The 24640-nt window shown below is 59.6% G+C and overlaps 1 protein-coding gene across 1 annotated transcript in view; it reads left to right on the top strand.

Moving 5' to 3' along the window:
• Window positions 1–18670, top strand: part of FAM20C (FAM20C golgi associated secretory pathway kinase) — a 34527-nt gene extending 15857 nt beyond the window's left edge. The window contains exons 4-10 of the mRNA XM_019987205.2: window positions 10322–10414; window positions 10773–10888; window positions 15722–15902; window positions 16463–16572; window positions 16723–16804; window positions 17356–17415; window positions 17851–18670. Of these exons, the coding sequence (XP_019842764.2) occupies window positions 10322–10414; window positions 10773–10888; window positions 15722–15902; window positions 16463–16572; window positions 16723–16804; window positions 17356–17415; window positions 17851–18100 (892 nt within the window). The 3' untranslated portion in view covers window positions 18101–18670. The remainder of the gene's footprint in view (window positions 1–10321; window positions 10415–10772; window positions 10889–15721; window positions 15903–16462; window positions 16573–16722; window positions 16805–17355; window positions 17416–17850) is intronic.
• Window positions 18671–24640: the final 5970 nt, after the last annotated feature.

The following is a 24640-nucleotide window of genomic DNA, read 5'->3' as shown; positions in this document are numbered from 1 at the left end:
AAGATGAAAAGGAGGGAAGAAACTCCTGTCACAGTTCCCTCGTGCTGGGAAAGAGGCCACATTGGGGGTCTCAAGAGTCGTTTGATCAGCTAGTTGTTTTTTATGCCCCAAAAGGAAATATTGCAGACCCGAGCTCTTAAAAAGCCTTAAGAATGAGCCAGAATCTATTCCCTATGCTGGGGAGGAAAAACATCATAGCAGGCACCTTGGTGCTAAATACTTACTCCACAGTGTAGTAGATTAGGGGCATCTTTTCTTACCTTGAATAAAAAGATGAGGAACAGGGGCTTAAATACAGGAAGAAAAGAACTGGGGGCCTGTGTGCACGGTTGCCGGGGATAGCACTCATTTCCACTCTAATTCTATTCCTTAGTCACATCCTCAAACCCCAGACGAGCTGGCAGAACAGTATTTAGAGCAGAGTAGAGCTTCCACTTCCAAGCAAACCTACCCCCCATCCCCACCCCTTTGCTTTGGAAAGTGAGTGTCACTACAGCTCCTTTTAATGGAAGCGATGTCAGGCACGCTTTACAGTTACAGACCTTTGAACTGTTTTCAGATTGGTTTGCATGAAATCCACCTTAAGACACTTGAGTGTCTTATGAGTTAATTATTTTACCCAACCACGAGTGAGCGTCTTGTCCCGTGTCCCACTTTGAAGAGCTATCTCTTGGAGACCCTGGGAGGGGAGCGGGGATTGGCGGGGGTGAAAGCCCCTTGGGACCCCGAGGGCGGCCAGTCAGCGCTGGTCCCTGACACTCCGGCCACGTGGCCTGCGGGGGCCGGCTGCTCTGTGCCTGACTCCCGTCCTCAGGTTGGTCATCCTGAGGCCAGCGGCCTCCAGGAAAATCCTCCCGACAGGGAGATAGGATGGTAGGAGTGGAGCGCGGATGCCCGAGGTTCTGAGTAAGACAAGTGCGTTCTCCCAAACAGACCCCCACCCCCACAGGGGCCAGAATTAGCAGGAGCTTCTGAGGGAGCGACCTGCCCGCCCGCCCCAAGCATCTGCCACTGAAAACCTGATATTAAACAGCTTAATATATCTCCTTAATGACAAGGTGGCTGCCTTCTGCTGTGTGAGTGGCAGGGAGGCTCGGGACAGGAAGGCTGGTTTCTGCTCCCTCGCCCACCTGGTGCGTCTGGCAAGAAGCAAGGTCTCCCCATGGGCTTTGCCCCCATCGGGAGGCGGAGCCTCGTCCCCGAGGCGGCCTCTGCCCCAGGGTACCACCTGGTCAGCAGCAGGGTCTTCACGGAAGTGGCGGGGTCAGGGCCCGAGGTCGAGGCGGTCACCTGGACTCCTGAGCAGACTTGCCGTGCAGTTGTGTGTGTCCTTTGGAGACGAGAAACCAGAGGAGGGATGTGGTGACGGAGGCCGACCTGGGACCCAAGAAAGCCGGGCGGCCCGGAGCGGTTCCACCCCGGAGACACCTGGGTGGGGCCGGGCGGGCCGGAGCGCTCCGCACCCACGAGAGAGCCAGGCGGGGCCAGGGCGGTCCGCGCCCCCGAGAAACCTAGATGGGGCCGGGCGGGCCGGAGCGCTCCACACCCCCGAGAGAGCCAGGTGGGGCCAGGCGGGGCCGGAGCGCTCCACACCCCCGAGAGAGCCAGGCGGGGCCAGGGCGGTCCGCGCCCCCGAGAAACCTAGATGGGGCAGGGGTGGTCCGCGCCCCCGAGAAACCTAGATGGGGCCTGGGCGGTCCGCACCCCCGAGAGAGCCAGACGGGGCCAGGGCGCTCCGCAACCCCGAGAGAGCCAGGCGGGGCCGGAGCGGTCCGCGTCCCCGAGAGAGCCAGGCGGGGCCAGGGTGGTCCGCGCCCCCGAGAAACCTAGATGGGGCAGGGGTGGTCCGCGCCCCCGAGAAACCTAGATGGGGCCGGGCGGGGCCGGAGTGCTCCGCAACCCCGAGAGAGCCAGGCGGGGCCGGGGCCGTCAGCACCCCCGAGAGAGCCAGACGGGGCCAGGGCGGTCCGCGCCCCCGAGAAACCTAGATGGGGCCGGGGCGGTCCCCACCCCCGAGAAAGCTAGAAGTCTTGGACGGGGCAGAGCGGTCCACGCTCCCAAAGTGGAACGGGGCTGGAGTGATCCGCACCGCAGTCCATGGTGGGCTGTGACCTACCCAGGCCCTGGTTTTGGGTCCTGGTCCCCAGAACTGCAGGACACGGACCCCCCTCCCCGTGGCCCCAGCACCTGAAAGGAAGAGGGGACCTCCCCAGAGGCGGTGGGGAGACAGGAGCTGCTGGGCTCTGCGGTCTGTGGCCTCCCCCCACCCTGCCACCTCACCCGGAAGGGGATCCAGTCAGACTGCCTGCCCGTGAGCCCTGGCCGTGCGAGCCTGTGGGCACAGCCCTGGCAGCAGCGCCGGGCACTGGAGAGTTCTGCGGAGGCGGAGCTGTCGTTTGCTCAACAACTACAGAAGGGACTCGGGGGCCGGGGGAGGCCCGCGGGAGCCCCGTGCTGTCTGTGCCCCGGGCGAGTGGGCCCTGCAGGGGCGGCTCCCTGCCCTGGGATGCCGTGTCCCCGCCCGACGCGCTGCAGACCCCTCTGCCTGGGCCTCAGCTTCCGGCCTGAGTTCAGGCACTCGGGGCCCTCAGCGCAGACGGGACATAGGAAGGCCGTGTGACAGCTGTGTGTGCCCTGAGCGGTTGCACAGTGCTCTTTTTCCAGAGTTTGACCTGATGATTAGCTGCCTTCTCTCCCGCTCACCGCGTGGGAGTGCGTGGCCCCGTCCCACTCTGCACGGGCTGGCGGGGTGGGGCCGGGGGCTGTGGGGCTTTGCTCCCCCTGCAGGCATCCCCCCTGAGCCATCGCACCTGCCACACTTCAGAGGGCATCAGGGGCGCATCCGCTCCGTCAGCCTGGTGGGGGCGGCAGCCAGGGTGGGCCTGGGTGGGCAGAGCTTCCCCGCCAGTGTTCCTCCCAGATGTCCAGTGCAGAGGGGCCCCCTCCGCCCAGTGCAGCCCCAGCCTCCGTCTCAGACCCGGGCCCCGTGGGCTGAAGCAGGGCCTCGGACCCAGCGCTGGGCCCTGCACTGGGGCCCCTCTGTTCGCGAGCTGGACCCCCTCACTGTGTCCTTGTCTACAGGGTGGGGGACACTTCACGTCACAACCCAGGGAGTGTGCACACAGAAAGCGCTCAGCAGGGCACTCTGCTCGGAGGAAGAGCCAGTTAGATGTTGGCTTTTGTTCCTTCACAGATTTTGGTCATAAGCTGCCAATTTACTCTATTTTTAACCAAAGCAAAAGTTCTCTGTTTTCCCACAAGTTGAGGAAGGCTGAGATGCTGACGGTAACAGTGGGAATAGTCAGGGGGCTGCTCCTCTGCAGAGGGGACGGTGGTCCGGCAGCAGCTCTGGGGGGGCACCATGGTGAAGCCCTGTGGGGGCTGGGGCAGCACCTCGAAGAGACTAGATGCACCTCCTGGGAGGCACGTCCTCCCCTGGGAGCCAGGACCTTTCTTCGGGACATGGGGACGGTTTTTGCTGCCAACCCTCTGGGGCTGTGGCCCCTTCTCCTCTGTGAGCAGACACCTGACCAAGTGGCTGGAGGCCAGCACCCTCGAGCCTCACTGTGCCGGGAGGTGGTTCTGATCCTGGTAGATTCTGATTTTCAGGCCCCACAACTGGAGCCGTGTCTGACTTTGGGAGCCCAAAAGAAAGCCTCTGACTGGGTCAGACACGCAGTTCCTGGCCAGGGCCTGCCATTTCCAGATGTGTGTTTCTGCAGACGACCTGTGTCATTAAAACAAGGACAGGGGATGTCCCTGGCAGTTGAGTGGTTAGGACTCCATGCTCCCAGGGAAGGGGGTTCGATCCCTGCTTGGGGAACTAAGATCTCTGCCTCTCAGCCCCAAATCAAAAATGACCAGAAAACAGGGACAAGGATCAGAGCCTTGCGAGGCTGCCCCAGGATGAATCGTGCAGCCCAAGGAGGGCCCGCGAGGCTTCTGTGGAAACAGAGGCGCCTTCTCTCAGAACCTTCTGCGTCATTTCTTAAAAGTGTGGTGGTTTCAGCATGACCAGTTCTGGAGGAGACAGACTGGATTGCACAACCTTTCCAAGGTTGCTAAACCCCGGTGCCCTTTGTGCTGCTGTGGTGTTGCCAGAGATTCTGCATTCGCTTCCTGGTGCTGCTGTAGAAAGCGATATAGGGCCAGATTCAGACTGAAATTGAAGAAAGTAGGGAAAACCACTAGACCATTCAGGTATGACCTAAATCAAATCCCTTATGATTATACAGTGGAAGTGAGAAATAGATTTAAGGGCCTAGATCTGATAGACAGAGTGCCTGATGAACTATGGGATGAGGTTCGTGACATTGTACAGGAGACAGGGATCAAGACCATCCCCATGGAAAAGAAATGCAAAAAAGCAAAATGGCTGTCTGGGGAGGCCTTACAAATAGCTGTGAAAAGAAGAGAAGTGAAAAGCAAAGAAGAAAAGGAAAGATATAAGCATCTGAATGCAGAGTTCCAAAGAATAGCAAAGAGAGATAAGAAAGCCTTCTTCAGCGATCAATGCAAAGACATAGAGGAAAACAACAGAATGGGAAAGACTAGGGATCTCTTCAAGAAAATCAGAGATACCAAAGGAACATTTCATGCAAAGATGGGCTCGATAAAGGACAGAAATGGTATGGACCTAACAGAAGCAGAAGATATTAAGAAGAGATGGCAAGAATACACAGAAGAACTGTACAAAAAAGATCTTCATGACCCAGATAATCACGATGGTGTGATCACTGACCTAGAGCCAGACATCCTGGAATGCGAAGTCAAGTGGGCCTTAGAAACCATCACTACGAACAAAGCTAGTGGAGGTGATGGAATTCCAGTTGAGCTATTCCAAATCCTGAAAGATGATGCTGTGAAAGTGCTGCACTCAATATGCCAGCAAATTTGGAAAACTCAGCAGTGGGCACAGGACTGGAAAAGGTCAGTTTTCATTCTAATCCCAAAGAAAAGCAATGCCAAAGAATGCTCAAACTACCACACAATTGCACTCATCTCACACGCTAGTAAAGTAATGCTCAAAATTCTCCAAGCCAGGCTTCAGCAATATGTGAACCATGAACTTCCTGATGTTCAAGCTGGTTTTAGAAAAGGCAGAGGAACCAGAGATCAAATTGCCAACATCCGCTGGATCATGGAAAAAGCAAGAGAGTTCCAGAAAAACATCTATTTCTGCTTTATTGACTATGCCAAAGCCTTTCACTGTGTGGATCACAATCAACTGTGGAAAATTCTGAAAGACATGGGAATACCAGACCACCTGATCTACCTCTTGAGAAATCTGTATGTAGGTCAGGAAGCAACAGTTAGAACTGGACATAGACCAACAGACTGGTTCCAAATAGGAAAAGGAGTACATCAAGGCTGTATATTGTCACCCTGCTTATTTAACTTCTACGCAGAGTACATCATGAGAAACGCTGGACTGGAAGAAACACAAGCTGGAATCAAGATTGCCGGGAGAAATATCAATCACCTCAGATATGCAGATGACACCACCCTTATGGCAGAAAGTGAAGAGGAACTCAAAAGCCTCTTGATGAAAGTGAAAGTGGAGAGTGAAAAAGTTGGCTTAAAGCTCAACATTCAGAAAACGAAGATCATGGCATCCGGTCCCATCACTTCATGGGAAATAGATGGGGAAACAATGGAAACAGTGTCAGACTTTATTTTGGGGGGCTCCCAAATCACTGCAGATGGTGACTGCAGCCATGAAATGAAAAGACGCTTACTCCTTGGAAGGAAAGTTATCACCAACCTAGATAGCATATTCCAAAGCAGAGACATTACTTTGCCAACAAAGGTTCGTCTAGTCAAGGCTGTGGTTTTTCCAGTGGTCATGTATGGATGTGAGAGTTGGACTGTGAAGAAGGCTGAGCACCGAAGAATTGATGCTTTTGAACTGTGGTGTTGGAGAAGACTCGAGAGTCCCTTGGACTGCAAGGAGATCCAACCAGTCCATTCTGAAGGAGATCAGCCCTGGGTGTTCTTTGGAAGGACTGATGCTAAAGCTGAAACTCCAGTACTTTGGCCACCTCATGCAAAGAGTTGACTCATTGGAAAAGACTCTGATGCTGGGAGGGATTGGGGGCAGGAGGAGAAGGGGATGACAGAGGATGAGATGGCTGGATGGCATTGCTGACTCGATGGACATGAGTCTGAGTGAACTCCAGGAGTTGGTGATGGACAGGGAGGCCTAGTGTGCTGCGATTCATGGGGTCGCAGAGTCAGACATGACTGAGCGACTGATCTGATCTGAACGCCACACAGCCCTAGTCTCTTATGGTTCTGGAGGTCTGAATGTGAAATGGATCTGTGGGCTTCCAGAGACTCTGGAGGGAGTTGGCTTTCTGCTGAGGGATGCTGGAGAAGGCAACAGATCCCCTCCCAGAGCCTCTGTCTTCAAAGCCGTCAGTGTTGCCTCTCCTGCCTTCAAGTCTCCCTGCGCCTCCCTCTTTTAAGGACACTTTTGATGATGTTGGGTCCATGGAGATAATCTAGGATAATCTGTGCATCTCAAGATCCTTAACTAGATCACATATGCAGAGTTCCTCTTTCCATTTAAGGTAGTATATTCATAGGTTCTAGGGATTTCAATCACAGATTTCCTGGGGGAGGTCAGCATAGTAGTCAGTCTCACTTTAGTCTGAACAACCACAATCGGGTATTATTGTGCTTTCTTCTGAGCTCAGGGAAGTCCCTCTAAAGGAAGGGGCTTGGCTGTGGTCCTCTGGAGAGGCAGGAGAGAGGGGCACGCATGCGGCCACCAGAACACTGGCTGGGTTTCACAGGCCTGGGGTTTGAAGGTATCGGGGTGCCCTGCAGAGCCTGCTGTCTGGTGGCCTTGGGGCTTCTGAGCCAGGAGGCATGTGACATTCTAAGGCCTCCTCATTTCCACCAGCTTCTGCCTGTCTGCCCCTTCTCACCCCAGTCACCACTGCCAAGGCCCTCTTTCACTCCAGCGGCCACCTAAGCCCATGGTTTGCCTTATTCCCCAGTTGCTGACCAAGAAGTCAGCCTTAAAGCTTTTCATTTCTCTGCTGCGCAGGCCCCAGGCCAGGGTGCCAGGCTGACCTCCGAGGTAGTGTGGGGGCTCCAGGTGCTGACTGCTGTCCGTGGGGGTGGGCCCCGGGAGGCTCCTCTGGCCCCTGGTCCCGGGTCCCTTAGCAGAGGAGGACCGCACACCTGAGCTCCAGGGAACGCTGATCTCCACCCCCGACTCAGGGTGAGGCCCGGGTGCCCAGCCAGCCCCCACTCCGACAGCACCTCCTGTTCACATCCGCATGCTCCCCTTCCGAGGAAAAGGCCTGTGATGGGCCTCGCCCCACGACCCCCCTCCCACACCTGAAGGAAGGAGAGGCTGCCAGGCGACCTGGTTCAGCTGAGTTCACTCTCCCGCCCAGTGCACTGGGCTCAGTACTTTTCCAAAGCACCTGCTGCTCCCCAGCGCAACCCAGGAAGTGGCAGAAGAGTGGGCAGACAGGCGAGGAAAGAAGTCCTATTCTCCCCAGAGGGGCCAGTGCCCTGGGCCCGGCTTCCCACGGACACTCCCAGGTCGTGCCCGGCTCAGCAGCGGGGCCCTGGACACGCCAGCATCCACCACCCACCCTCCACACACACGCACAGCCCTGAACCCTGCGATGTCCTCTCAGGCTTGGGCTGCTGGAAAGGGCATCCAACAGTGGGTAAGCAGAGCTGCCTTCCTGTGGATGGCCCAGGGACGGAGGTCACCGGAAAACCCCGAGGTGGGAGATGGGAAGGAACAAGGAACTGTTCTGGAACCTGGTCACAGAGCCTCCAGGAAGTGTCTGGTCTTCTCCCAGAGCCGCAGGCTCAGAGCCACCTGCGTTGCAGGTGACCTCACTGGGGTGAGCCAAGGTCAAGGAGAGGGGACAAAGGCTAAAGCGGTGGTGGTGGTGGCGACTGAGGTCGGAGGCCCTGCTGAACCGCGCCGGGCTGCGGAGGGCAGTGCAGGCCGCTCTCAGCAGAGTTGGTGACCGCAGCCCTGGAGCGGGGTGGGGGGCCCCGGGACGGGGTCTGAGGGCCCACTGCAGCCCATGTTTGTAAAGGGCTCTGTTTGGAGGGCTCTGCGCCACAGGCTGGCAGTGAGTTCTGACGTACTTTCCAACAAAAATAATTCTTAATTCCACAACAGACTGAAAAAATAAAAGGCCAGGGACGTGTGGGGTGGGGTTTGCAGGCGACTGGAAGACGCCGCCTCTCGGAGGGGGCCATCCTGGGGTCTGCATGCTCCAGGCACACAGAGGGTCTGCAGAAAAGAAACCTGGTATAATCTGCACCACCCCGTTTCCAGTTAAACTCTGGAGAACCAGTGCTGTGTAGACAATGCTCGGCTCAACCAGGGACTTGAGTCAGCCACCACTGTCAGCCTCAGAAATGCCCAGCCCGCCAGCAGCTGCAGACACAGGGCCGTGGGCGGCTTCCAGTAAGGGAGCCGCGCTTATTTGGTTTGAACCACAGCATCTTCTGAAAAAAACTGGCTTGCCAGCATTTAAAATCAGGATATTCCACCAAGAAACGCGGACTCAGTCTCCATGAAGTCTCAGGATCTTCGCTAGTGTGGCCCTCCCTTCCGCTGGGCACCCTGCAGCCTGCGCCCCGCGTGCCAGCCCCCTCCAGGGTCTGTGACGGAGAAAGCCGCACCTGGGGACGAGGAGGCCTGCGCCTGGGCCACCAGCAGCCGTCCCGGGGGTGCGCTGTGCAGCTCACAAGGGGCCCGGGGCAAGGCCAGGCCGCCCCAGCCAGAGTCCTGTCCTGGCCAGTGTCACCCCTGCCGGAACTGTGGGCAGTGGTCTGTTGCCAGTCACAGGCTGGTTCCTGGAAAGGCTGATTCAGGTGACATTCAGGGAAGCCAGGAGGAAGGGGTGTGTCCTGCCAGGCGCTCTGAGAGCACAGGGAGCGAGGGGCCACCAGTGGGCTTGCGCCCTGCCGGCCTGAGCCTCACATCCTGAGGGTGGCCGTGTGGTCCCAGCACCTGCGCGCGTGTGGCTGGCAGTGCTGTCGGCCGGCACGGGCGTCGGACGCTCCAGGGGCTCTGGCTGAGCCCTGCTGCGTACTGGGGAGGAAGGCCTCGGACAGGGGAGCAGGCTGGGAAGCGTCACCTGGAAAATGCGCTGCGTCTCCTGGGCTGGCGCATTCCAGCCCCACCTCGGCCTCCGCCCTGAGGGGAGGTGTGCCGTGCGCCAGGCCACAGGAGGCCCGAGTTCTGGATCTGTGTTCCCAGCTTGGGGAAACGTCGCGACCTTTGCAGATTCTTGAGTTTGAGGGCTGCGCTTCCTCCTGGGTGGTGCTTCCTGGAGAGAGGGTCCTGGTGGTGGAAGCGGGCCCGGAGCAGACCTGGATCTCATCCAGGGAGGGTGCGTGCTCCTGCTCGGCCTCAGACATGTGCTCCACATGTGAGGTCAAACACCGGCCATCACTGTGTTTGCAGGATGACTGACGTTCGCAGGGTGACGTCTGCCCTTCAACGCTGTCCTGCATGTGGTCTCCTGCACATGGCTGGGTGGGGGGCTGTCTGCTGCTCACGGGGGTGCCCAGGACATCAGAGCCATGGGCTCCTGGAGCTCCTCAGTCCTCCCGTCTCGGGGGGACGTGGGGCCCAGGCAGGGCCAGGCTCTGCTCCCCTCACCACACGCGCCCATGGAGACTGGGCGGCCGGCCCAGCGGGGCTTCCCAGGGGCCCGGGGGATGGGGGATGTGAGGGATGGGGGTGGCCATGCTCGCTGTGGTTCAGGGGAGGCTTGGGAAAGGAGCCACCTCCGAGGAAGAGGCAACAGATTGCAGTGAGAGCTCAGCCGGCAGGTCTCACACGCGCACGACACGGTGTCCGCTGTGACCCCCATGGGCCGGGCTGCAGGCCTTGTCAGCTCTCAGGGTGCTCACGTGCCCCGTGGGCCAGGCTGCAGGCCTTGTCAGCTCTCAGGGTGCTCACGTGCCCCGTGGGCCGGGCTGCAGGCCTTGTCAGGTCTCAGGGTGCTCACGTGTGCTCTGTAGGACTTTTACCCAAACGCCGAATTCCTTTGACTGAGGACTGAATTTCTGAAGACTCCTTTTATGCTGGGAGCTGCAGGCTGGTGGGGACAGGAGGCTGACTGAGCTTGGGGAGACTCCAGGAAGGTGGGACAGCAGAGCGGACACCTCGGAGCAGGGCCCTCCCCATGACTACGTTTAACACTCACTCCCAGGGTTCCTGAGAGCCTGACAATCAGCTCCTCGGAGCTGGCACGAGCCGTGCACCTTCCACTGGGAGGATTTCTCCCTGAAAACTGCTTCAGCCTTGTCCTGTTCTTTCCAGGCAAACAAGGGAGCAGGAGACGCCTCCCGACTTCTTTTACTTCTCCGACTATGAGAGGCATAATGCGGAGATCGCCGCCTTCCACCTGGACAGGTGAGTCCCCTGCGGGCGCCCCGCATCATCGTCGTCCCCCCGCAGGCGCCCCGCGTCATCGCCACCACAGGCGTGGGCTGCTGTGAGCTGGCTGTCAGGAATCGGGGCCAGGAGACTTGGGGCGTCAGCTTCTCTGACGAGACCCAAGGTCGCGAGTCCCGCAAAACGGCCCTTCCCTTGGTGGCCCTGGGTCTGGTGCAGCTCTGCGGAAGAGGATAGACTGCTTTGGGGCTCTGCGGGGCCCCTGGCTTCTGGGGAGGAGTGGAGGTTGGGGCCTGACAGGGGAGAGCAAGTCCATTCAGATCGGTGGAGCGCCCAGAGGCATGAGTGAGGACGCCGCTCCCTGTCCTTCCACCAGGATCCTGGATTTCCGCCGGGTTCCTCCCGTGGCCGGCAGGCTAGTCAACATGACCAAGGAGATCCGGGACGTCACGAGGGACAAGAAGCTGTGGAGGACCTTCTTCATCTCCCCAGGTGAGCCCTCCCCAGTGAGCCCCCTCCCCGTGTGACCTCTCTCCCAGGTGACTCCCTTCCCTGGTGACCTCCTTCCCCAGGTGACCCCTCCCCGGGTGACTTTCTTCCCCGGAGGACCCCACTCCCCAGGTGACCCTGCTCCCGGGTGACCCCCCTCCCCAGATGACCCCCTTCCTGGGTGACCCCCTCCCCGGGTGACCGGGACTGCCCCTGCGCCATGAGCAGCCTGGCTTCAGTGCTGTGTCTGCGTTGCCGTAAGTCTCAGAGCTGCCAGGTGGTCTTCATCATTCCTGACTCTGCCCCTGGGCTGCGGGAGATGTTGCTGCTACCAAAGGCTGAGGCAAACTCCCACCCTCCTGGGAAGTCTTCTCCAGGTGGTGCAGCCAGAGCGGACCTCCGTTCTCTGGACACCCCGGAAAGACCCTCACGTGGCTCAGGGCCCTGCAGCTGCCCTCTCCTCTGTGCAGCGCTGGACACGGAGAGGGGCTTCCCCTGGCCCCTGGGGGGTGGCACTGCCCCGCCCTCGGGCCCCTGCCCACTCCAGGCGCATTAGGTCCCGACTGCCTGGTGTCACCCTTCAGCGCACGCACGAAGGAGGGCCAGGCTCAGTGGGGTCGTCTGCCCACTTGCGTCAGACCTGATCCTTGGGCTCCCTTCCTCACCACCCTCTTTGGGCCAGGCGACCCCTCCTGAGACTGGACCCCGAGGAACCCCTCCTACATCCTGGGGCTTTTGTTGCTTGTATTTCGTCTTGGAACGTTTTGCGTTGTCCCAGTGATGCTGGCACAGCAGAGTGGAGTGACCCAGCTGGGCCACCAAGACCCCACAGAGCATGGCCCTGGCCCCGACCCTGCAGGGATGCCTCAGCTGTGCCAGGCACCCGCCCAGCCAGTTCACACAGACAGAATCCACTCGCCAAGTCCAAATATCCACTGGCCCAGAAGCTCCTTCCTTGTAGGTCAGCATGCTTCTCAGCCGCGTGATGAACTGGTCAGAACTGAGGCCCACGGCCCTCGTCTCATTAGGGGCCGTCTCTGTCACCCAGTGCTCGCGGCTCCTCCTCTCCGAGCCCACAGAGAGGAGAGCAGGACGGGACCCCCGAGGCGAGAGGGCTCCATCCCCTTTGAACAAGTGTCTGGCCCACGTGACGAAACCAAGGGCCTGAGCGAGAGCCTTGTTGGGAGGGTCTCTGAGGTCCTCCCGGCCACCCTGCCCGAGCCCTGCAGGCCTGTGGGGGCACGTGCCCACCTCAGTCACTTCCAGGGGACACAGGCTCACCCAGCCACCTGGGGCCCCCCATCCCCACAACCCGGCTTTAAATGGTTTAGTTGCCACTTGGAGTCTGAGCAGTTTCGCTACATCTGGAAGCATCCTCACAGCGAAGGTGACTGGTCCATCCCCAGGGTCCCCTCCCAGCCCTGCGCCCGCCTTCTGTCTGGACGGGGCTGCTTCCGCCAGTCCCTCACTGGGGGGAGGCGCTGGGCAGCTGTCTCTCCGACCTCGGCGTTACCCTGAGTCGCCGGTTCTGCGGCCCGTCCCCTGTTGTCCCTTCCATTTCTGAACCAGTTGATGAGCCCGAGCAGAAGGGACAAAGTAGCTTGTCTCAAGGAAGCGGAGGGACTGAAGTCCGAAATCTCAGGAAACGGACACGAGTCAAGCAGTCTCTCCACTGGATCTCCCTCCCGCTGGGGCCCAGGGGCCTCCTAGCTGTGCCGCTGCTGTGTTCCTCGAGCTCGGTGGTCTTACGGAGGTTTGTAAAGGAGCAAGGGCTCCTTTCCACGGTCAGCAGACAGTCAATTGTTAGTCTAGGCGGGTGATCTGAGAGGCAGGCGTCCCACCCCGCCCTCGTACCCATTCACACCTGGACCGGGTCTCCCTCGTCGTCATCGGCAGGCGCTGACACCCGCCCTCGCGGCCCCAAGCCGCACCGTTGCTCAGCCTGGTCAGTCCCAGAGGCGGGACCCGTGGGGGTCCCGGCTCCTGGCCCCTCTCCTGGTCCTGTGGGCCCCCAGCTTGGCGTCTGGCCCTGCCTGGATGCGCTCCTGCTCCCTATCCTGGAGCCGCAGGCTCTGGGCTCAGCTCCGCCTGCTGCCGCTGACACCCGCCCTCTCCGCCCAGACTGTTTCTGTTCCCACCGCCTCTGCTCCGTCAGCCAGATTTCTCCCCCAAAGCCTTGGGAAGCGTTTGGTTTTCTCTTAAGCAGCAGGCTAGCAGGAAGCAGCTTTGATCGCACTGTAGAAAATGAGGTCTGTTCAGATTCGTTTGGGGCGTTTCTGCTTTGCTGGCGTTTCTGCGCCGTCGCGGGGTGTAGAAGCACCAGGAAGGCTGCAGAGGCCCAACTTTGCTGGAGCCGCCGATCCATGCCGCTGCCTCCAGCCTCAGGGCCCTGAGTAGCCCTGCTCCGGGGCCCGTCAAAATGGGGGAGACGTGTGCAGCCTGCAGAGGCTGGGGAGCCCGGTGGGCTAAGAGGTGGGGTGGCCAGCCAGCTGGGGGCAGCGTCAGGTAGGGGGCAGCAGAGTCCCCATCACCACGGGACTGAGTGGGGGCCAGCGGCCAAGCCCGCGTCTGCCGTGTGACACCTTTCTCCTGCTTTCCTGGTGACTGTCACCGCGTCTCTTATCCCGAGATCAGCCCGCGTCCTGTGCAGGTCTCAGCTGCGAGGGGTGGGTGCGCGGCAGATGGGGAGAGGGTGCGTCGTGCACCGCCCCCCCCAGCCTCTCCTGCCCCTCCCCGCCACTCAGCCACCTTTACATCAGCTCTTCCCCACACTAGGGGGTGGCCGGGTGGTCCCTGGGCCTCTGTTACTCTGTGGTCAGTGTCCAGACTCCCGCCGGGGGCCATACAGGTTCCCAGAGCAGACATACCCCTCCCCAGCAGCCCTGCCCCTTGTGACACCCCCCACACACCCTTGGGGAATCTGAGATGGGCAAGGACTCACCCCTCCTGCCAGCAAAGCCCCAAAACATTCAGAGGAACCAGCCTGGATTCTCCAGGACCCTCAGGCTGGCAGGCTGGGACCCCTTGATCCTCACGGAGACCAGGGCCCTCCCCAGGGAGCCTGTCCCGTTGGAGTCCTTGGGTCCTCCCCGCCATCTGGCCCGCTGCCCTGGGCATCACTGTCAAGGGGAACGGGCACTGCATCCCCAAGCCCAGCCTCTCCACACCTGTCCTCTCTGTTCCCTGGGTCAGGAATGGCACAGCCCCATGTTCAGGGACCGAGGCTTGGAGCAGTGAAGGCCCCAGCCCCACATGGGGCTACAGAGCGGAGAAGTGAGAGGCTGCAGGCTGGAGGAGCCCCACCCTGACGCCCCCGTACAGGCCCGGTTTGGGTTCCTGACAAGGAAAAGGCTGCGGGCCCAGGAAATGCTTCTCTCTTCACATGACTCCAACTAAAGCCAGCTTAGGCTTAGAGGTTACAGACAGGAATTCCAGGGCTCGGAGAGGATTTTCCTCCTGAAAACGGGCTGAGATTGAATCATGTCGACACAAGAGACCTCAGGCTGAGCCCGGTCTGCAGCAGTGGCTGCAGGATCCTGAGGTGCAGGGCGGGGACGGGCAGGCCTTGCTGCTGGCAGGGCGGGGGCCGGTGCGGAGGGGCCACGGGCTTGGGGCTTGTTTCCCCCACAAACAAAGGCAGTGATGGGGCGGGAGACCGTGGTTCCACAGGTAAACACACGCACAGACACGCCTGCCGCCCAGCCCAGACGCGCTGCTCGGCTCTCTCCCGTGGGGATGTGACCCACATGTCTTAAGTCTAGGGTTTGAAGTGTGCAGTTCAGTGGTTTTTAGTGCATTCTCCGTGTTGTGCAACAGTCCCCGCTGATTCCAGGATATTTGCTCACCCCGAAAGAAGCCGTCACTGTTCAAAGCCACCCCGCTCTCCCCTCCTCTCTGCTCTGAGAGCCGCCAGCTCCCGCCACTGTTCAAAGCCACCCCGCTCTCCCCTCCTCTCTGCTCTGAGAGCCGCCAGCTCCCGTGCACGTCTGTCTGTTCCCAGGGTTCCATGCACAGTGTCTGGCTTTGTCCATAATGTTCATGGTTCATCCACGCAGTGCTCCACTTCATTCCTTTTGTGGCTAAATGCTGTTCCGTGTTACGGGCAAACCACGCTGACTCTGGGGATGGTCTGCTGGGAACATGTCTGTCAAGGGTCTGCGTGGACGTGTGTCTTCCCTTCTCTCGGGTGTGTGCCTGGGCGTGGGGTAGCCAGATCACCGGTTCTGTGTCCAAGGCAGCAGCTGCGCCGTTCGACATTCCCACCACGGCTGCACCAGGGTGCAGCCACCGTCTCCACACCTTCAACCACACTGTTTATTATCTGTCCCAGTGGGTGAGAAATCGTGGATTTGATTTGCGTTTCCCCGATGACTCACGGTGCCCAGCATCTTTCCCTGAGCTTGTTGGTCATTTCTGTATTTTCTTTGGAGAAGGATGCTTGAACTCCTTTGCCCATTTACAGATTGGGTTATTTACCTTTTTATTACTGAGATGGAAGGGTTCTTGTGCGAGTACTAGGTGCTTATTCGGTCACGATTGCAAGCATGTCCCCCACGCTGCCTCACTTTGGAATGAGGCCTTTTGCAAACCACTGAACAGAACCTCCGCAGACCCCAGACTTAGTTTGGAGGGTAATGAGGAAGAACCCAGACTCCGATCCGAGCTCTGCGTCCCGAGCTGTGTGGTCCCGTGGTCTGCGACGCAGGGCTCGGGCAGGTGGCTGAAGTCCAGGGTGAGACCGTGGGCGGGCCCCGCCCGGGAAGGGACGAGTCAGACGTGGTGCCCACGCGCAGAGCCCGCCCGCGGGCCCCTGCTGACCGCCCCCTCCGCCCGCAGCCAACAACGTCTGCTTCTACGGGGAGTGTTCGTACTACTGCTCCACGGAGCACGCCCTGTGCGGGAAGCCGGACCAGATCGAGGGCTCGCTGGCCGCCTTCCTGCCCGACCTGGCCCTGGCCAAAAGGAAGACCTGGCGGAACCCCTGGCGACGCTCGTACCACAAGCGCAAGAAGGCAGAGTGCGTTGGGGGCGCGCTGGGCCGGGGACTCTGGAATCCTGCCTCCCTGGGGTCTCGGGAGGGCTGGCTCCTGCCTGACCTGCTGCAGAGAACAAGCCCCAGGGTCTCGTCCACAGCAGATGGTGTGAGGAGCAACGGGGCTATGCCTGAGGCCGAGACAATCAGAAAGGGCCCCTCACACGGGCTGGGCGCCGACTGCCCCCCGGCTCTCTCCACGACTGGACGAGGCTTCAGGTCCCCTCCCCCCTTGAGAGAGACGCTGACCCTCCAGCCGTGGAGATGTCCTTGCGAGAGTGCCGTCCCGGGCTGTCCACACACGTGGCCTCCGGGTGGCGTAGTCCAGTCACCTCCTGGCCCCGCAGTCCTGCTGCTGCTGCAGCCTCGGCCCACGCAGGCCGCTATCACCTGCAGGCAGACCCTGTGCTCTTCGGTGACACCTGCTCTCACTCGGTCCCGCCGGCTGCCCCGTGGGTCCGCTGTCCTGAGCCGGGCAGCCCCAGGGGTGGTTTGGGCCTCCTTGTCTTAGAGGAGCCGCCATTCTGATGCCGGGCCCCCTGCAGGTGGGAAGTGGACCCTGACTACTGCGAGGAGGTGAGGCAGACGCCCCCCTACGACAGCAGCCACCGCCTCCTGGACGTCATGGACATGACCATCTTCGACTTCCTCATGGGTACGTCCAGGGCCCCCGGCCCGCCCCGCGAGTGCCCCGCGCAGGCCCAGAGCCGCGCTCACACTCCATGCTCCCCGTGCGGACGCCAGACGGGCAGGGAGGGCTCGCCTCTGAGCCGCACGCAGGCTCCCAGCAGGCTTGTCCCCACAGGAAACATGGACCGGCACCACTATGAGACCTTCGAGAAGTTTGGGAACGAGACGTTTATCATCCACTTGGACAACGGGAGAGGGTGAGTCCTTCCAGCCACCGCAAGGGGTCAGCTGTCCCTCGGCCCAGACACACCCGGGGGTCAGGCGCTTTGTGGGAGGGATGGCCCGGCCCCCAAAGGCCTCTTTGGGTGACGCAGGGCCCTGGCCTGGGCTCCTGTGAGCTGGGGGACGGGGCCCCAGCGCGGGCATGTATGCAGGCTGTCAGGCAGCCTGGCTGTCAGCCCTCTGGCTGTCAGGGCTGCAAGTGCCTGGACGCCTCGGGGGATCAGCTCTGGGCACCTGGGCAGTGTGTGGGGCCCCACTCTCAGCTGTAAAAGACACCCCTGCAGCTGGATCCGAGGCCCCTTGCCCTCGGGCCTTGTCCACCCAGCCCGGCCAGGGCCTCTCACTGGCGAGCTTCTGCTCAGTCCAGCGGCCGAGGGTCCGACGGGTTGCGCTCACCTGCCTCATCCCAGGCCCTGCGTCTGGGCTGGGGACGGCAGGAAGCAGGCCCCCGCCCAGCCCCAGGGGCGGCCTGGCAGCTCTGCCCATGTGCCCCGCCCACCCCCCAGCTCTGCCCTTCTTCCCTCAGGTTTGGGAAGCACTCTCACGACGAGCTGTCCATCCTGGTGCCTCTACAGCAGTGCTGCAGGTACGGCCCTGCCCCGCAGACGCCCCGGCCCAGCCCTCCCGCAGCCACAGGCCAGACCGAGCCTTCCCACCCCACCGGGGGGAGTGCCTCCCGGGACCCGTCTCCCCGTCCCCACAGCAGCCCGCCCACCATGCAAAGGAAGACGCCGAGGCCCCTGGCCCCCATGTTCCCCACATGTGACTCCCGAACCCAGCCCCTCTCTTTAACAACCGGGGAGACAGGCCGTAGGGCCCAGCCTCCTGCTCCGCATGCCCCTGGCCCAGAGACGGAGCCAAGCCACGGCTGCCTCCCGCCCCACTCCCGCCAGAAAGGACGGGGCCTGCTGGACCCCCCTGCAGGTGGGACCCTCCCCGGCACACCCGAAGCCGGCCAGAGCAGGGATGAGGCTCAGGCAGGCTCCTCCCTGGGCGCCAGCCTGACCTCCATCTCCGGCAGGATCCGGCGGTCCACGTACCTGCGGCTGCAGCTCCTGGCCCAGGAGGAGCACCGGCTGAGCCTGCTGATGGCCGAGGCCCTGCGCGCGGACCGTGTGGCCCCCGTGCTGTTCCAGCCACACCTGGAGGCGCTGGACCGGCGGCTGCGCATCGTGCTGCGGGCGGTCGGGGACTGTGTGGAGAAGGACGGGCTGCACAGTGTCGTGGAGGACGACCTGGGCCCCGAGCACAGAGCCGCGGCTGGGAGGTAGTGAACGCGGGCCGCGGCCAGGCCAGCCGCCCGGGACCCAGGCCCACACGGGGCAGACAGGCTGCCGGGGCAGGCGCCTCGCTTCAGACCCGGGCAGCCGGGGGCGCGCGCTGTGCCCACGGACAGAGGCGGCCTGGTGGCGGGCCAGCACCCTTTTGTACGGAAAAGAAGCCTTTACTTACGATTTTGTATTTATACATGATGTAAATGTACGTGCACAGAGACGTTATCTGTACAGACCCTGACCACCCGCAGGCCACACTGGGGGCCACCCGGCCGGTCCAGACGGTCCTGAGAAGGGCTCCCACTCTGGACCGAGCTTGCAGTAGAAACTCTCCTCCCTTCCCGGGGCCACAGGAGGCTCCCGAGGCCCTCACGGACTCGCGTCGAGGGATGAACACCGCGTGGGTTTCAGGCAAAGTCAAGGGCCAGCCGCCCCCCAGGCACCGCGCAGTCCTCACACCGTCTGAAGCCAGTGCACACGCGACCAATCTTGCAGCTGGCTACCTTCGAGGCATTTTCATGGAATAGTTTGCAATGTGGTAAAAGTGCAATAAAGATGAAGCAAGTATGTGCTCGGGCCTCATTGGCATCTGGGTCCCTCACTTCCTGCTGCCCAGCAGCCTGTCCACCCTTGGGCATGGCCAGTGTCCGGCCTGGAAGGAGGGCGTGCCTGTCCCATGCCTGGTGTGGTTGCTTCCAGAGAACTGAGTGCAGCTCCCCGAGTCTCTCCAGGGCTGGCATCACATGGGCTCCGTGTTCACCTGCAGGAACTGGCACGCACTGGGGCTGAGCCAGGGGTGGCCGGAGAGACCCAGCCCCCCAGGGCCCCACTGACGGACGCAGGGGGTCAGAGCGCCTCCTGCAGGCAGGCCGGGCCCTGGAGGAGCCTGCTGGCCGAGGGCTCACCTGAACCTCCTGTTCTTCGGGCAGAGAAATCACAGCCCCTGTTCCTTTACTAGGCTTCCCTCACCTGTCCCTGTAAGTGTCCCGGGCACACAGATGGGGGCCACGTGGGGACTAGCGGAGGAGACGGCCGTCCGCAAGGTGGGAGAGAGGACCCGCCAGAAACTTGGCCTGGGCTTCCAGCTCCCAGAACACAGAGAAGAGCCTGCGTCTCAGCCGCCCCGTCTGTGGTGTTCCAGTACAGCAGCCTTTGAGCCCCGACCCAGAGCTTCCCCGTCCGTCAGAACTCCCTGAGCTGAAGACAGAAGGAGAAGGGAGCAGGGGAAGCCTGCTCTGGCCATGACCAGGGGGAGCAGGGCCAAGGCTGTGGTGGTTACATGCGTTTAAGTTCGTGCTCTCCCCAGTAAGAGTCTCTCTGGATCCAGAGTCACCCCCGCTTTGGGCGGAGAGGGACACTTGCAGAGAAAGATTCCCTCAGCCATGGAACATCCCTCCCCAAAGGGCAATGTCCCCTCCGTTCTTCAAAGTGATGGCCACGCCAAAGGGGCACACCTGGGGGACATCGCCTACCCCCCAGAGGGCACGCAGCCTCACCAAGGAGGCCCTGAGCTCCGCGGAGCTGCCCAGGGGCCCAGAGCTGGGCAGCAGGTGAGCCCTGGAGACAGCTTTGCTCGGCCTCAGTGCAGTGGGGACAAAGGGCCTCAGTCCAGGACTAGCTGGGAGCCCAGCGCGGCTGCAGGTGGGGCCGGCCAAGGGGTGGGTGGAGTTCCCGGTGACGGCTGGCTGGGGGTCTCCGGTCCACCTGAGTTAACAGGATTCTTGTGAAGACTGGGTGATGCACAGTCAGACCGCAGAGGAGCCTCGCTGCAAGAGGCTCCCAAAGAGTCTGACGGACACCCATCCGGTAGCACGGTCTCATCCCCTCACCGCAGGAGGCAGCGCTCAGAGGCTCAGAGCTGGGGCAGGCCCCTGAGGCCTCCCGGAAGCCGGGAGGTGAGGCTGGACAGATGGACATGCAGCAACCTGACTGCACACACACCGAGGGCCCGCAGACGCTGCTTGGTGGGCTGGGGACGGGCAGGAAGTCAGGGCAATGGGCAACGGCAGGCGGCCAGGCCCCAGTGTGACGGCGAAAGGCACAGAGCGGGCTCAGACCCAGGAAGACCAGGACAGAGGAGCCCTCGTCACGGTGAGGACAGGCCTAGGGACAGGTGACGTCTGGGTGACAGTCCGCTCGGCCGTGCTGAGCTTCCCAGCCACGGCCACAGCAGCACTCAGCGCTGTTTCCCTCCAAAGGAGAATGTGATACAGCTGAACTGAAAGGCAGTGGGGAGACCCAAGGCCTCTCTCAGGAAGATGGGAGGTTAAAAAAAGAAAAAAAAAAGGGGGGGGGGGAGTTATAAAACTTACAAAATAAAACGTTTGCCATTTCGAAACATGGAGATAGCATGCAAACAAGGCAGGAGAGCCCAGCCTAACCCTGACCCTGACCCAACCCTAACCCTAACCCTAACCCTAACCCAGGAAGGCGGACACAGAGCGACCTCTCTGGGCCTTGGTTTCAGGAACAGGGGTGAGGTGGGCAGGGGTCCGCTCTCCTCCCTGATCTGATCGGTAACGTTGTTTGACTTGAAACTGGGTCCGTCTATTCAGTCAGTCAGTTCGGTCCTTCAGTCGTGTCCGAGTCTTCGCGACCCCTTGGATGCAGCACGCCAGGCCTCCCTGTCCATCACCAACTCCCGGAGCTCACTCAAACTCATGTCCATTGACTTGGTGATGCCATCCAGCCATCTCATCCTCTGTCACCCCCTTCTCCTCCCACCTTCAATCTTTCCCAGCTTCGGGGGCTTTTGTAATGAGTCAGTTGTTCACATCAGGTGGCCAAAGTGTTGGAATTTCAGCTTCAGCATCAGTCTTCCAATGAATATTCCAATGATTTCCTTTAGGATGGACTGGTTTGATCTCCTTGCAGTCCAAGGGACTCTCAAGAGTCTTCTCCAACACCACAGTTCAAAAGCATCAGTTCTTCGGCGCTCAGCTTTCTTTATGATCCAACTCTCACATCCACACATGACTACTGGAAAAACCATAGCTTTCACTAGATGGACGTTTGTTGGCAAAGTAACGTCTCTGCTTTTTAATATGCTGTCTAGGTTGGTCATAGCTTTCCTTCCAGGAGCAAGTGTCTTTTAATTTCAGCTACAGTCACCATCTGCAGTGATCTTGGAGCTCAAAAAAAAATAAAGTCTCACCGTTTCCGTTCTTTCCCCATCTATTTGCCATGAAGTGATGATGCCATGATCTTAGTTTTTGAATGTTGAGTTTTAAGCCAGCTCTTTCACTCTCCTTTTTCACTTTCATCAAGAGGCTCTTTAGTTTCTCTTCACTTTCTGCCATAAGGGTGATGTCATCTCTGTATCTGAGGTTATGATACTCCTGCCAGCAATCTTGATTCCAGCTTGTGCTTCATCCAGCCTGGCATTTCACAGGATGTACTGTGCATATAAGTTAAATAAGCAGGGTGACAATATATAGCCTTGACCAATATACTCCTTTCCCAGTTTGGAACCAGTCCATTGTTCCATGTCTCGTTCTAACTGTGGCTTCTTGACTTGCATACAGATTTCTCAAGAGGCAGATCAGGTGGTCTGGTATTCCCATCTCTTTAAAAACTTTCCACAGATTGTGATCCACACAGTCAAAGATTTTAGCATAGTAAATGAAGCAGTAGTAGATGTTTTTCTGAAATTCTCTTGCTTTTTCTATGATTCAGGGGATGTTGGTAATTTGATCTCTGGTTCCTCTGCCTTTTCTAAAACCAGCTTGAACATCTGGAATTTCACAGTTCATGTACTGTTGAAGCCTGGCTTGGAGAATGTTGAGCATTACTTTGCTAGCGTGTGAGGTGAGTGCAATTGTGCAGTAGTTTGAACATTCCTTGGCATTGCCTTTCTTTGGAATTGGAATAAAAACTGATCTTTTCCAGTCCTGTGGCCACTGCTGAGTTTTCCAAATTTGTTGGCATATTGAGTGCAGCACTTTCACAGCATCATCTTTCAGGATTTGAAATAGCTCAACTGGAATTCCATCACCTCCAATAGCTTTGTTCGTAGTGATGCCTAAGGCCCACCTGACTGCATTCCAGGATGTCTGGCTCTAGGTGAGTGATCATACCATCATGGTTATCCAGGTCATTAAGATTTTTTTGTACAATTCTTATCAGTATTCTTGCTACCACTTCTTAATATCATCTGCTTCTGTTGGGTCCATATCATTTCTGTCCTTTATTGGGCCCATCTTTGTTTTCCTCTATTTCTTTGCACTGATCACTGAGGAAGGCTTTCTTATCTCTTCTTGCTATTCTTTGGAACTCTGCATTCAAATGGACATATTTTTAGTTTTCTCCTTTGCCTTTCACTTCTCTTCTTTTCTCAGCTATTTGTAAGGCCTCCTCAGACAATCATTTTGCCTTTTTGCATTTCTTTTTCTTGGGGATGGTCTTGATCACCACTTCCTGTACAATGTTATGAACCTCTGTCCATAGTTCATCAGGCACTCTGTCTATCAGATCTAATCCCTCAAATCTATTTGTCACTTCCCTGTATAATTGTAAGGGATTAGATTTAGGTCATACCTGAATGGTCTAGTGATTTTCCCTACTTTCTTCAATTTAAGTCTGAATTTGGCAATAAGGAGTTCATGATCTAAGCCACAGTCCATCTATTACTTTGATACAGGTTCAAACAGCAGATAAAGCTGCTGGACGGGAGGAGGGAGGGGGGCAGGGCTGAGCCGTGAGCTGGGCGAGGGCCCCCTGCCCGGTCCTGTGCGCGTCTCAGCGCAGCTGTGCAGGAAATCTGAATTCCGATGTGCCAGTTCACCATCTGAACCAATGCCCAGCTGGGTGAAGGGACTTTCCCAAATTATCATGGGAGTGCCTGGTCCCTGGGACTCAGACTGCTGCAGTGGGGGATTGGGGGGGGGGGGTTGCCGAGGGGGTCAGGGAGGCAGAGGACATTGTGAACAGGCCAGGAGAGGCTTTCAGTTAAATCCCTCTCTGGGAGCCGGCTTCCCCATGAGATTTGGGTGGCGTGCTGGGTCCACAAGCGTTATAGGACAGCACCTGCCACAGGGCCATGGAGAAAGTGGCAAGAATTCAAGCATGATTGAAAAAACAAATGGGGGAAATCCAAACAAAAGCCCTCCTCAGGCAGCCTGAGAGCTGGTTACGTAGGATCAGGGGGCAGGAGGCGGCGGCCGTCTGAGGGCAGAGAGCACTTTTTGAATTAAGTTCGTTGAGTGGACAAGTCAGCCAGTATCTGGGTGGGGAGGCATGTGCGGCCCCTGCCCCCTGGGTCTGAGGGCTGCAGTGTGTCCGGGAGGCTGCAGAGATGCAGGTTGGGGGCTCAGCGTCTCTCCTGGCCCCGCCCGCAAGCCTGAGACAGAGGACAGGGAGGCCCCGGCCCTGCCTCCCCACGGGGGAGCAAGTCAAGTGTGCAATTCTTGGGACCAGCCCCCCAAAGGCCATGCCCAGAGGTGCAGGTTCCTGGATTCAGGGGCCCCAGGCTACCCTCCCAGGGTCCTGCCCAGTTCCCCCAGAAACTCTCCCTCAACCCGCTGCCCCAGCCCTCGCCCAGATGGAACAGAAGCAGAGGCGCCCAGAAGCCTGGGGCAGGAGGGGCTTGGACGCAGCCCGCCTTGGTCAGGAGAGCCCGTGTTGGGGGCCCACGTGCACAGGGGGCTCTTTCTTACCTTCTTTAAATTGGGGTTAGTCGCTTTGTAACGCGTTAGTTTCTGCCGTACGACAGCATCAGCTACGTGAGTGTGCTCACAGATGTCCGGCTGCGACTCCATGGACCAAAGCCTGCTCCTCTGTCGATGGGATTTTCCAGGCAAGGATCCCCTCCTGCACCTCCCCCCACCCACACTGCACGGAGCGCCGCGGAGCACCGAGCTGGGCCCCCGCGTACGGCAGCCTCCCCCACCTGTCTGCTTCACATGGGGTCGTCCTGTGTGTCGATCCGTCTCCTGACTCTTCCCACCCCACCTTCCCCTCCTGTCTCTCCCTTCCCCCTCCCTCTCCAGCCCGGGGTCCACATGTTGTTCTGGACACCTGGGTCTTTCTTACTCTGCTTGGAGCTGGCGTTCAGGAGCAGGCGTTTGCGGGCCAGGCAGGGGCTGGGAACCATGTTCACCCTCCAGGGGGGTGGCTCCCAGCCTGCAGCTTAAATGGGATCAGAGGGTGCCTACGGCAGCAGGGGGCCTGTGGGGCCACAGTGGGCCGCCCAGGTCCAGAGCAGCCCCGCTGGGCTGCGGGGGCTCGGATTGGCGCCCCCCCCCCCGCCCCCTGAGGCCTGAGCTCTGTCCCGTCCCTGCTCCAGGTTGTAACCCCCCAGCTACACTCAGTCAGACGTGCCCTGTGGTCACTGTCGTCCTGGGGGAGCCTGGGAGGCGGTGGCGGACACGCTGTGCCCGGCTCCCTTGCACCATCTGGAGGAGACCCTGAGAAAAGCAAGAGCAGCCTCCTAGGGCATAGGCGACCAGTCCGGCCTGGGAAGCACCCGCCCCGACGACTCCTGCATTCACGATCAGAATCCAAGGCCTCAGAAGCAGTGACCTGCAGTTCTGGCCCGAT

This window comes from Bos indicus, chromosome 25 (assembly GCF_029378745.1).
Source record: "Bos indicus isolate NIAB-ARS_2022 breed Sahiwal x Tharparkar chromosome 25, NIAB-ARS_B.indTharparkar_mat_pri_1.0, whole genome shotgun sequence".
In the NCBI taxonomy this organism is placed as follows: Eukaryota; Metazoa; Chordata; class Mammalia; order Artiodactyla; family Bovidae; genus Bos; species Bos indicus.
The sequence above is the reverse complement of the archived record's forward strand: the minus strand, read 5'-3'. Positions and strand labels throughout refer to the sequence as shown.